At 36.8% G+C, this 12,940-nt stretch overlaps 1 protein-coding gene across 2 annotated transcripts; it reads left to right on the plus strand.

Annotated features, from left to right (window-relative positions):
* Window positions 1–96: 96 nt before the first annotated feature.
* On the plus strand, window positions 97–7,358 carry LOC117288229 (protein canopy homolog 2-like). 2 transcript variants are annotated; one of them, XM_033768998.1, is made up of 6 exons: window positions 97–177; window positions 1,365–1,491; window positions 2,490–2,602; window positions 3,346–3,546; window positions 4,407–4,503; window positions 6,386–7,358. In XM_033768998.1, the coding sequence occupies exons 2-6, from the start codon at window positions 1,380–1,382 to the stop codon at window positions 6,436–6,438; spliced, it is 576 nt and encodes a 191-aa protein (XP_033624889.1). In that variant the 5' UTR covers window positions 97–177; window positions 1,365–1,379; the 3' UTR covers window positions 6,439–7,358. The 2 variants fall into 2 exon arrangements, with proteins under 2 accessions (XP_033624889.1, XP_033624890.1); XM_033768999.1 differs by having other exon boundaries at window positions 131–215.
* Window positions 7,359–12,940: the final 5,582 nt, after the last annotated feature.

Genomic DNA, 12,940 nt, shown 5'->3' on the forward strand with positions numbered 1-12,940 from the left:
GGGCAAACTTAGGTTCCAAAATATTGCGCGCTCGCAGTTTTTTCAATTGGCTTGCGCGAATTTTAAATTGTTCATCTTCAAAGATAAATTCACTAAATATTTTCACCGCAAGAACTGCAAGTGCAACAAGTAAACAACAACCAGTTCGTTTGAAAGATTGATGTAGTTACCGGAAAGGTTTGTGTTGTTGGCTTGTCATCAGAAACATATTGCTGGTTTGTCTCTCTTTTCTAACAAATACGAATAAGTAATTAAATTTTTAAAACGAATCGAATAAGTAATTGCCATTAACATTTTAGTTCTGGTTTCTGCAGTTTTTAGGATTTCCTGCTGAGCGTGCTGAGTGAGGAGAAGATGGGCGCCTAAACATATTAAATTGATTATAATTGTTTATACTCGTCATATACAAATTAAATTCTAAGTAAAAATTACAATTGTACAGTAGAAGTAGAACTTAGTAGAAAGAAGTTGTACAGTTGTAGGGGGTCTTAGGTTACAGAATACAGGTATATCATGTATACTATGGAGTAAAGCAAAAGTAGTAAAAATAAGGAATTAAGGAATAACTTAATTTAAGATAGAATTAATTGGGTCATTGTAATGTACTCCTAGAACTATGTCGGTTTCGTCCGGCTATCGTTTCCCGTACCGATAGCCGGACGAAACCGAAATAGTTCTAGGAGTAATTGTAATGTAAAACTAAAGAAGAGATAAAGCAGATCTCCAGCACAGAACTTGCAGTTAAAAAACAAAACTTTGTTTTCAGCCCAGTGCATGACGGTTCCAGCATGTCCAGCCTAATTTCATTGGGTTTTATTCCCCATCGAATTCTGCGCTTAATATACGTAGTCCTGTTATCACCTTTAAAGGCTTTATTAATATTAGCTTCTGCGCTAGCTGTGTAGGTAAGCGTAGAATGCCGTACATATAGGCTATGGTTGTAGTAACGTGGAGTACACAGAATTCGGAGTTCGCAAACCGAACTATTATTTGCTTACACACGGTGACCAGAGTCATGAAATTGGGCTCTTGTCAGCTAGTTGGGATGATGGCTCTCTCTTTTTTAACACCTGTAATCATATATCATGGTGTACCACCTCAACCACCTTGTTGGCTTTGCTGTTATAAATACATGGCTCTCTTTTAACAATAATACATACATCGGTCTATTTTGTTTATAAATAGTAATACTGATGTTAAAAGAGAGCCATACAGCCCAACAAGGTGGGCTAGGTCAGGCTATTTTTCTTCTCTAAATATTTGATAAAAGATCGCTAGGCAGGTTCTTCCTCAAGATTTGTCGTCCGGATTATGAAATGTGATTATAACTTTTCAGGTTTGTTTCTGTTCTAAATATTTGATAGAACATCACCAGGACAATGGACACCAGTTGCAGTACCCTGATTTGTGTCCTCAGTTTGCTGTTGAGCTGCCTGTTGACCGTACGCCAAGTGTCTGCTGTTAAACGAGATGCAGAACTCTATTGTGGAGGTACATGTTAGGATCTGTTTCGTATGATGTTATTTTTCATTCAAACTTATATTTACTTCCATACTTCATGAAAACAGAGTCCAGGCCTTAAACTTTGTTCTCCTATTTGAAAGTTGTTTATCAGATAAATATTTTTCTATTCTTACTGTGCATATCTTGAATCTTTTTGGAGTTTTTAAAATTTTATTTTGACCTCGTCAATTTTCCTCTTGTATTGTAAGAGGCACTTGTACAGAGAAAAATGTAAATTTGTATCAGAGTTTTTAAAAAGGGCACCACAGCAAAAGCACAGTGCACCACACCATTTGCTGTTGGTACTGTTGGTTTTTAATTCAATACCTGTTTGCCCATTTTGTATGATCAATTGTTTGCTTGACAACTTCTACATGTAACTCATTTGTGCTCAATGCAGTGTGCTAGCTAGAAAGGGGAGTCTCCTCAATGGAAACTTTTGTTTCTTGGAATAGTGCTCTGGCTGGTTCTGCTCATTCCTTTTGTTGATTTGATCTTTGTTGGTTTTATGTGTGTGTATTTAAACACTTAAATGAGAAATTAAAATGATGTAAATTTATAATTAGGGGAAACTGGTAGGCCTACATTAGGCCTGAAGTAACAATTGATGATTCACTTTGACAACGTTTACGAACAATTATACTTGTACACATGGCTTAAGAAGTAGGCCTATAAATCTGCTTCAAAGTTGTTTTCATTGTTGTTGTGTCCATCACGTTATGGAATTGCTGAAAGGCAACAGTTTTGCATTTCTTCAGATTAAGTTGCTGTACATGTAGGTTAATATGCCTTTTTGAGCATTGCTCTTTTTAAATAAGCTTAATTATCTTGCTAAAGAGGAACTAGTGACATTACCGCGACTCGAACCCACACTATGCTGATCAGCAACACCATTGCTTGGGCCCGGGGTTCTTATAACTGCTAAGCCATGCCCCAACTGTAACATAATGTATCTTATATGTATCTTATACTCTCTACCTTCACAGCATGCCAGGCACTTGTGGATGAAATAGAGTTTGCCATTGGGGAAGTAGATCCTAAGAAGACAATAGAAATGGGTTTTAGGATAGACCCCCAGGGACGACAGAAAGTCAAAAAGGTCAGTATGTACATGGGTGTCTACAAACCAAGTATCAGCTAAGTATTTTTAAAGTCAAATAAGTAATTGCAGTATTGGGCTTTTTATGCGAGTGCTTAGTTTGTTTTCTTACTTTCTCAAGATGGTGTCGAAATTTCACTGGGCTGTGCCTACAATATTTTTATCCAGGCTACTGTTTCACTATTATTCTATTTTGTTTTATTTATTGTTAATTATTTTCTCTCCTTAAAGGCAGTGGACACTATTGGTAATTACTCAAAATAAGTATTAGCATAAAAACTTACTTGGTAATGAGCAATAGAGAGCTGTTGATATTATAAAACATTGTCAGAAACTGCTCCCTCTGAAGTAATGTAGTTTTTGAGAAAGAAGTAATTTCTCAGTAAAATATTTAAATTGACTTTGAAACCTCAGCTGAGGTTTCGAAATCAAGCATCTGAAGCACACAACTTTGATGACCAATTGAGTTCAAATTTGTACAGGTTTTTTTATTTTGTGCATATTTCAGATACACTAAGTAAAAAAACTGGTCTTTAGCAATTACCAAAGGTGTCCAGTGTCTTTAACAAATTGTTATGTCTCAATTTTGTCATGTAATTTTCTTCTTTTTAAATTGGGTATACTCTTTTTCCTGTAATTCAACCCTTGCTTGCCATGGGAGATTTGTTTCTAAAGAATAAACCATTTATGAATGAATGAATGAAAGAATGAACGTTTGTATGACCATTTCGTTTCTGACATAGATTCCATTTGCCGGATCAGAGGTTCATTTACTTGACGAAATGGAGAGTGTCTGCGGCAAGCTGAAAGACTACGCTGAGAGAGTAGATCCAGAGACCAAAATCAAAACATTTGTTCGCTTCAACGCAAGGAACGACAAAGACACTCTAGAGTTGACCCACGTTAGCATTAATGCAGGCATCAGTAAAGCATTAGAAGTTGCTGTAAGTCTTTGATCAAAAGTTATTTATTTGTTATTCACCCTTTTGATAATAGTTAAGTCCGGTTCATACTTCATGCGAAGGCCAATAGGAAGCGAATTTGATGTACATGTAAATTTTACGTCACAACAGTCCCTTCGCAGAGGGATATTCTCAAGTAAGTTGAGCAGAGTTGAATTGCTGCGAATTATTTGTTGCGAATTTGTGACATCAACTTTGCTTCGCATTCACATTCACAGGAAGTATGAACCAGGCTTTTTGCATGAGAGTGGGGTGTTGTGGCCGAGCGGTTTAGGGTTGTGGACTCAAGTTCTGTAGTTTACAGAATATGGGTTAAAATCCTAGACTGGTCAGTCGCGACACTTGTATCCTTGAGCAAGGCCCTGTATCATTGCTTCAATTCACCCAGGAGTATGGGTATCGGTGAGAGCTGGGGAGTATTATGCGATAGACTGCCATCCTGTCTGCAGAGGGAATAGATATATTCTCGGTCAAGTACAAACATTGGCTACTCACAGAAAAGTATTCCTGGGTAGAAATAGGGTACCAGACTTGAGATTGTATTGTTGCAACTGGTGCCCAACCTGGTGTTTTTTTTTTTTTTTTTTTTTTTTTCGCTCAAATAATTTTCTGAGCAGTATTTTCTGCTAACAGCTTTATAAAACCGGCCATGAACCAATTTTGAGGTGTTTCTTGCATGTACTTGTTATTCGACATCATATGGCACACCGATATTCAACAAAATTGTGGCTTTAGTATTATCCGAAGAATGATTTAATGTACTTTTGTATGTCTGGTAAAAAAATGTAAATTCCATTGAAATATTATTATAACATTTCTCATCCTTCTTTTCTACATCTTAGTGTCAAAACATTATTGAGGAACATGAAGAGGAGATCATTCAATCTATCACATCAACAAAGCTTGTTAATAAGGAAAACATATGCAGGGAAATCACTGGTAAGTCTCAGCACGTTTTTTTTCCTGTCTTCTGTAGTCTTTTCTGTTGTTTTATCTGTCAATAGGTAAATGAACAAAAACCTCGGCTTCACCTAAACCTACATGTAGTTTTTGTCCTACTTACTGCTTATTTAAAGTTAATGTGTATTACTGATCGATAAAATCATTGTAAATTATCCATTAGTATTTTCTGTTGTTTTATCTGTCAATAGATTAATGAACAAAAACCTCGGCTTCACCTAAACCTACATGTAGTTTTTGTCCTACTTACTGCTTATTTAAAGTTAATGTGTATTACTGATTGATAAAATCATTGCAAATTATCCATTAGTATTTTCTGTTGTTTTATCTGTCAATAGGTTAATGAACAAAAACCTCTGCTTCACCTAAACCTGCATGTAGTTGTTGTCCTACTTACTGCTTATTTAAAGTTAATGTGTATTACTGATCGATAAAATCATTTTAAATCATCCACAATTTTTTTTACTGTGTATAACTGTGCATATTGAACCTGATGCAATGACAAATTCTTCTTTGAAATGTGAAATGTAAGGACAGCAATGAAATAAATGGATGATGATGATGATGTTCACTGTCTTGATATTCTTTTTGACTTCAGATTACATTTCATCACCATCATCATTTTATCTGTGTTCAGCCAGTGCAGTGCTGAGCCCTCCTCATGATGACACTATTTATCTTACAGTTTATATCCACCGTTTATGTATAAGATGTAATGTAATCTCCTTCTTACTAGTATCTTCTTCTTTGCCTGCCTCTTCTCCTTTGCCTGCCTCTTCTCCTTTTCCCGTTCTTGGTTGCTATGCCAATGAAATTGTTTCATCTATCAATAGAAGTGTGTCTGATCAAATTAATATTCGCAGTACTTGCTGCTATAATAAGAGGCTTAATGATTAGTAGTTAGGACATCTGCTCTAGAATTTAGGAGTTGTTGGTTCGCATCCCACCTGCAGAGTTTGTGGATGTATTTTGCAATAAACCTCAAACAACAACTAACCACTTGTCACTCATCCATGTATGAGTAAAACTAAATTAACATTCTAATTTTTCCCATTGAAATTATTCCACTTTACTGCTAGTATCCCATTGGTATTATTATTTACCGGTACATGAATCGTTGTCTTTATTGGATTACCACAAACTTACAATAAGCACCATATACGTAGCTGAGCTTAGTTTTTCATGAATTTTGGCGCTATATAAATACTGTATTATTGTTGTTGGTTTTTTGGTTTTTTTTTTTTTATGTTAAGTTGTTGTGAGGACAGTTTTAAATAATTCAGTTTATATTGCTATCTACATGTATCTCATCTGTAACACCCCTTAAAGACACTGGACACTATTGGTAATTGTCAAAGACTAGTCTTCACAGTTGGTGTATCTCAACATATGCACAAAATAACAAACCTGTGAAAATTTGAACTCAATCAGTCGTTGAAGTTGCGAGATAACAATGAAAGGAAAAACACCCTTGTCACACGGAGTTGTGTGCTTTCAGATGCTTGAATTCGAGACCTCAAATTCTAAATCTGAGGTCCCGAAATCAAATTCGTGGAAATTGACTTGTTTCTCGAAAACTACGTCATTTTAGAGGGCGCCGTGTCTCACAATGTTTTGTACTATCATCCTTTCCCCATTACTTGTTACTAAGTAAAGTTTTATGCTAATAATTATTTTGAGTAATTACCAATAGTGTCCACTGCCTCTAACCTTTAGTATAATTAGCCTTATGTAAAGTTGTTGTAAGGGCAGAGTTTAATCAACCAGTTTATCTATCTATAATCTTAGCTGTAACACCCCATAACATTTAGTAAAAGTAGCCTAACTTCTATTTTTTTCTTTTTTTCTTTTTTTGTCACAGGTGTATGTTCTGAATCAGAAGAGACAGAAAGTGCTGAAAAGTCTGAGCTTTGACGAGTATAGAAGTTCATCACGTGTGCCTGAAGTTTTTGGTGTTTTGTTTACTCTCTTCGTTGATTTGAAAAACTGTTTGTTTTTCTCTTATCCACTTTTAAACAAAGAATTCTATCTGACAATTCTACCTTTAAATTTACATTCCTTCTTTTTGCTGTTTAAAACAGTTTATTTAATGCTAAGTTTATCAATTTTTCTACAATGGTAGTTTTTCTCATCCAGTATTGAAACTATTTACTTTTTTATGTCGAACAGTTTACACATGTTATTACTTATACATGGTGCCATGATTTTTAGTCAAAAGAATTTCATGGTGTTAACCAATTTCATGCACTGTTACAAAATTTGTCTTGAAAGTATTGCAAAATATTTAAATGAATTGTTTATACAAAAATATATCTATAATCTTACAGCATACTGTAACTAATGGCTCATGCCAAAGCAAAACACTTCCTGCCAAAAGTTAAAATTGTGTTTATTAGCTAATCAAATAGATGAGAAGAAGAGCTTTAAAATTACACATTCTTTTTTTACGACATAAAATATTTCTTTTTCAACGGTCATCAGTGTTGTAGCCACGGTGGGCGGTGCTGGGCGGCCTGTCTCGGACTCACAATTTTTACCGAGCACTTGGAACAAAAATACATTGTGCCGCCCAGCACAGATTTCAAAACTGTCGACTGTGAATTGATCTGAGACACAGCTATAGAAATGATAAGAAGTATCAAATGTCTGTCACAGACTCGCCTCCATAACACAAACAGTTTGGAGACCATGCCCTACTTCAGCAATAATTAATGGTCCCATGTTTAAACACAAATAATATTGTTAGTCCGCTCCCTATTGGTGGTCTTAAAATAAAATAGATTTATTGCCCACCACTAACATGGTGGGTGGCACGGTTGGCTTGTGCGTAAAGCGCTCGCCTCTCACCAAGGTGACCCCGGTTCGATTTCGGTCGGGGCCCTATGTGAGTTGAGTTGTGCGTTGGTTCTCTGCTTTGCCACAAGGGTTTTCCAGATTTTCCGGTTTTCCTCCCTCAGGAAAAAAATCAAACACTTTCGATCTTGGCTGTGCTCCGTGGTCATAATGAGTTGATGTGGCTGGCAGATGAATGCGCCCTTGCATGCCTGCTTCTCGAACACATTGTAGCCGCGTCCTTCGCAATTCAGCTCTAGCTGCGAGTAAGGACGATTAGCCCCCCCCCCCCCAAATTATTATTAACATTGGTCATACTACAACCCTGATGGTCATCTTCATCTTTAAAGGGGGACTGTCATACATCGTGGTCAGAGCAGGCCATAGTCAATTTCACATAGAGCTAAAATAAATTGATCTTAATTGCTAAGCACAAGTGTGATGATCCAGTACAAATTACGTTGAAAGATATTGAGTCAAGTGTTATGTACTGTATTGAGTTTTCAAGTTATTCAGTGACATGCAATTTTGTTTGTGCGAAATTTGTCTATTTATTGAATTTTAATCCCGCTTGACCAAAGAATGGTTCAGGGAAAAGAATCATAAAGCAAACAAGGTACAATATATATATATATAAGTATATGCCCGCAGACTTTTTGTTTGTATAACTATCTGTACTGTTGTTATGAGTTTTTGACTACTAAAATAAACAAAAACTGCGTTTTCTAAAGTTTTATATGTACGTTTGGAGCCAAGTTAAAATGTTGAACGCCCTGATAACATTCCAACTTCCTTCCCCCAAAAAGGTAAAGTAATTTATACCTTTCATCAAGAGCAGAGTGTTTGTAAAAACATCTAGTGACTTTGTGCATGTTATTAAACAGGAGGTGTGTGGCAAGTTTAAAGGGGATGTTTTTGCTGCCAAAGTTGTTAAAGTGCTCTTTGTCAAGCAATCCCGGTTTGATTATTGGAAAAGTGTACAGGCATGGAGTTGAACTTTTAAGCCAACACAAGGTGTATAAAATATTACGAATTTATAATTATTTAATCCGGTGTAAGGGTTGAGGGCTCGCACAGAAATTAAATTAAAGCAGGAGATACTATTAACTGCACATTGTGTTTGTGTTTATTTATCCAACTCTATGATGATTTACAAAATCCTGCTTGACATAATTATTTGAGTGTTTCGCTTGTGTTGGCGGCTGCAGCTGTGGATACGACTGTTGATAATGGTGTTACTAAGGAGCCAGCAGCCGTAGCCGGACACGGGTCCAATTAATTTGGCAGTGTTGTCGGATCTATGAAAATCCAGTCCGCGTGAGGGCGCACTATGTTACTGTCACAGGGATTTTTGATCGCGCGCTATACAAGTACATTCAAATCTCTCATTGCCAAAAGAAATTCTGCTGAACAAAATGATTTTGTTGCCTCAAGTTGGTGGCCACGTTTGAGTGAAATAACGAATGCGGTTGGTTATACTGTATTATATGTACGGTTGTTTTGCATGGACTGTGTGGATGCCATTATGTGCTTACTTTGATTGTCAAATATACTATTTATAGGCAGTAGGCCTACTGCAATTGGGGTATTTTAAATCCCACGTGTAATTTCTTAAATTTCTTTTATTTCTTATAAAAAACATCATTTTGCGGGCTGTTTCTTACATTGAGAGTGGGATATAAAACTATTACACAAACCTTAAGAATTATTCATACAATCATCAATTATTTAGTCGGCATTTTATACTGTTTTGAATACTGGTTTGAATGTCGTTTTAACCACGACTAAATCGGAATGGGGCTGCCTTTGGGCGGGCCTTAAACGTGGACATTGTTTTAAATCGCCCGCCGCTTGTACCCATTGTATTAAACACTCATCACTTACATGTCACTTCTACTTTTTATAATAACCGGGAATACCTTGCAATTCTTGTTGGTGTGATAATTCCCGTCCAAGTCTATCTTTTAAGTATTTTCTGAACCGTGATTATCCTTGCTTTGGCCACTTAGACAGTGCAGGCAGAGCGTGCCTTTTTACTCGATCGGTCGATCCCTCCCCGAGGGGCCGGCCGCCCGAGCTGACCCTCATGGTGTATCGACAAGATTGACCCCTAAGCGTGGACACCCAAAGTATAGGGGGCTAACTACATCTTACATTTCCGTTATATAATTGAAATGGGATTGAATGGCACAGAGGCGAGTATTGGGAAACGTCAGCCCCCCCCCCCCCAATCATTACCAGTACCTGATTGCCATTGAATTGTAACTAACACCCGTAGTTGACCGGACATGGGTAATTAAAGAACATCAATTTGTTGTATCTTCGATAAGGAAGGGAGGGCATTTCGTTTTGTTTTGACCCCTGTAGTTTGAAAACCACTCTTGAGAAACCACTCCGGGGTTGCGCGTAATTTCCCCGGGATTATATTCCATCTTGTTGTCTTAATGGCGGAGGCAGGAGGATAACATACGGCTAAAGATACGCCATGGAGATCCAGTGATACTTATAAACTAAACAAAAATCTGTGTTTCTACATCTGTGCGTGGAGGCAGACCTCAGGGGAGGAAAGGAGTGCGGGACTGATGAGGATAATCGGTCTGTGGGGTGGGTTATAGAACGCCCTCAGCGGGGTTGGGGGCTGGTGAGGCTATCGGTTGAGGTTTTGATGAGTAAGACGACTATCTGGTTTCTGTTTTAAGCCACCACGTCCCCTCCGGAGTGATTGCGTTTACCTGGCCTTTTGGATACAGGAGGGGCAGCATGCGGATAGTTTTATAACCACGATACAACAAGACGAAATGTCCTACCACTGAGCCCCACTTCGCGTGGAATTTAAAAAGAAACCGACAATATTTTGAAAACAGAGGGAAGTGTAACTGAGAAAAAGCCTTGGGAACACTAAAACTGCTCGTCCAGTTATATTTACGTTTGTTTCTACACATCTGATTGTCGCACAATCCATATGCTCCCCATTTAAACATGCAAATCTCTACGTAAACAAAACTTCTACCTTATCGTCAAATTCAAGATGGAGAACTTGTAATGACGTAAACAACTCTTTCTGTGATGTTGTAGTGATGTAAATTGAATTTGAGAATAATCTTGATGTGCACTTGTGTATCCCTATTTAGGGATGATACATAACAAAAAATCCTAAATAAATAAGCTAAAAGTTTGATCAAGTTATTGTGAGTTGTCTATATACCCCGATACAGATATTCGCCTGTGTGTATAAACTAAGGGAAGTGGTTTGGGGGAACAACATTACCCCCGCCACCCCCGTTCTCGGACCTCGCACCTCATGGTTGGCCTACCTCTCGTTCGTCCAATCGAAACCATATAGACCTTTCTGTTGCAACGTTGCAGTCCAAGTTTTGCTAATCAAGGTTGGAAAATTACGGGAAACCAAAGATGCAAAGCAGAAACAGAAAGCCACAGGCTGTAATAATTATGCTAATAATATTATTCAAAAACAGTGTTTAATTAGTTGGAAAAAAGGCAATCAATGGGAGGTGTTTTTTGTTGATTGAAGGTTTGCAAAAATGTTGAATTTTGACACATCATTTTAACACGATTGAATGTTTTGCTAACTTTCGGTCGTCCTAACCAACCAGCGCAGTGTGTTTCTCAACAACAAGTCGCTAATGTTGCGTTCATTGAATCAAGCACGAGAGGGCGTGCTTTTCCCCCATATTTCCTTCTTTTCATAAATGTTTGCCAAATTGTCACCGTCTTCTCCCTTCGTTTTTGTTACCATGAAACATGCTGCACATCTGTTGGGGTAATCTTTAATTTTTAACAGACAATATTTCCTATAATTTGCGAATGTGTTGAAACCATTCAAATCGCTCCTTTCCACTGCAATCCCAGAAGGGATAGTCCGAACTGAAATAATAGCAAAATCCAAAATGGCCACCGTTCTGTCTCAAGGTGAATTTCACATAAAATTTGGTCTGTTGTTACTAGAAAACATTAAAAAACAATCGAATTGGAAATAATATGTGCATGGAACACATTAACATGACTGCACACTGTACAATAACAGATAACTGCAACAGTGCAGACCCACCGAACCCGCATAAAAACAAAATTATGTAATAAGTTTCCAATATCTTTTCAGAAGAAGAAGAATAAAAGTCAGGAAAAAAACAATGCGGGTAGCCCGCTACACTAAAGTCTCTGTAATGCACTCTTCACATTGTTACCTTAATGTTTTTGTTATGCAATCTTCACTGACTTCCAATAAAAAATTTTGATTTAGAAATTGAGGACATTACGGAATTGGTTTTTGGTAACAAAACACCTTTGCTGGTAGTGTAATGTAATCCACAATAATACGTATAAACTGGCAAACCAGTAGGAGTTTGAGATCGATCGGCCATCTGGGTCACGAGAAACCGATAACAACAGATTATACAGTTTGCATGAAAATGATTAAAAGAAAACTCCAAACGGGAAATATCACTTTTACTTATTTCTCATCAGATATGACCATTTCAGTTTTATATAAATCTGTGATCTTAGACGAGTTTTTCTTACCAATTCTGTAATGTTCCTTTAAAGGCAGTGGACACTATTGCTAATTGCTAAAAATAATTATCATCACAAAACTTTTCTTTACTACCAGTAATGGGGAGAGGTTGATAGTATAACACATTGTGAGAAATAGCATAGCTCCCTCTGAAGTGAAGTAGTTTTCGAGAAAGAAGTTATTTTCCACGAATTTGATTTCGAGACCTCAAGTTTAGAACTTGAGGTCTCGAAATCAAGCATCTGAAAGCACACAACTTCGTGTGACAAGGGTGTTTTTTCTTTCATTATTATCTCGCAACTTCTTCAACCGATTGAGCTTAAATTTTCACAGGTTTGTTATTTTATGCATATATGTTGAGAAGACTGGTCTTTGACAATTACCAATAGTGTCCACTGTCTTTTAGAAATTCATGATCTTAAAAGCACTGGACACTATTGGTAATTTTTTACTAAAAAATAACTGTTAGCAAAAAGCAAAAAAAATTGCTTCTGGTAACGAGCAATGGAGAGCTGTTGATAGTAGAACACATTGTAAGAAACTGTTCCCTCTGAAGTTGCGTAGTTTTTGAGAAATGGGTAATTTATCACTCAAAATTTTAAATACTTCATCAGGGCTATTGATGTGGTGAACCATTCATTTGTGTGTTTCTTTCAACCGGGAGGGGGCGCTGCTTGAGGGTAAACATTTCATGAATCTACACAGGGCCAACATAAATATAATTTTAATTTAATGATTATTGATAAGAACACAATACTGACCAATCAGGTATCGTAAGTCATACGTCATAAGTTTATTCATTGGCTATTTACATACATTTACACATTCTCATAACAGCAATTTAACTGAAACATTATTATATTCATCTTCGGTGCGTAGCTATTGCATTTCTAGATTTGTACATCAAAATGCAGTTATTTTGGTTCCTTTGAATTTTAATTAAAAAGATGAGTACTAATTAATGTCTGTGATTTCTATTAATATGCCTTACAGGCCTATCGCCTAACGCGGTATAAATAAATCACATAATACTGAATAACTTGATAATGTTTG

This window comes from Asterias rubens, chromosome 3, assembly GCF_902459465.1.
Source record: "Asterias rubens chromosome 3, eAstRub1.3, whole genome shotgun sequence".
In the NCBI taxonomy this organism is placed as follows: Eukaryota; Metazoa; Echinodermata; class Asteroidea; order Forcipulatida; family Asteriidae; genus Asterias; species Asterias rubens.

Excerpts from the sequence above, each read along its gene's own strand:
- LOC117288229 (XM_033768998.1), top strand. The coding sequence starts at position 1,380 with ATGGACACCAGTTGCAGTACCCTGATTTGTGTCCTCAGTTTGCTGTTG. Across the intron at positions 2,603-3,345 it reads GACGACAGAAAGTCAAAAAG|ATTCCATTTGCCGGATCAGA; the intron begins GTCAGTATGTAC and ends TTTCTGACATAG. Across the intron at positions 4,504-6,385 it reads CATATGCAGGGAAATCACTG|GTGTATGTTCTGAATCAGAA; the intron begins GTAAGTCTCAGC and ends TTTTTGTCACAG.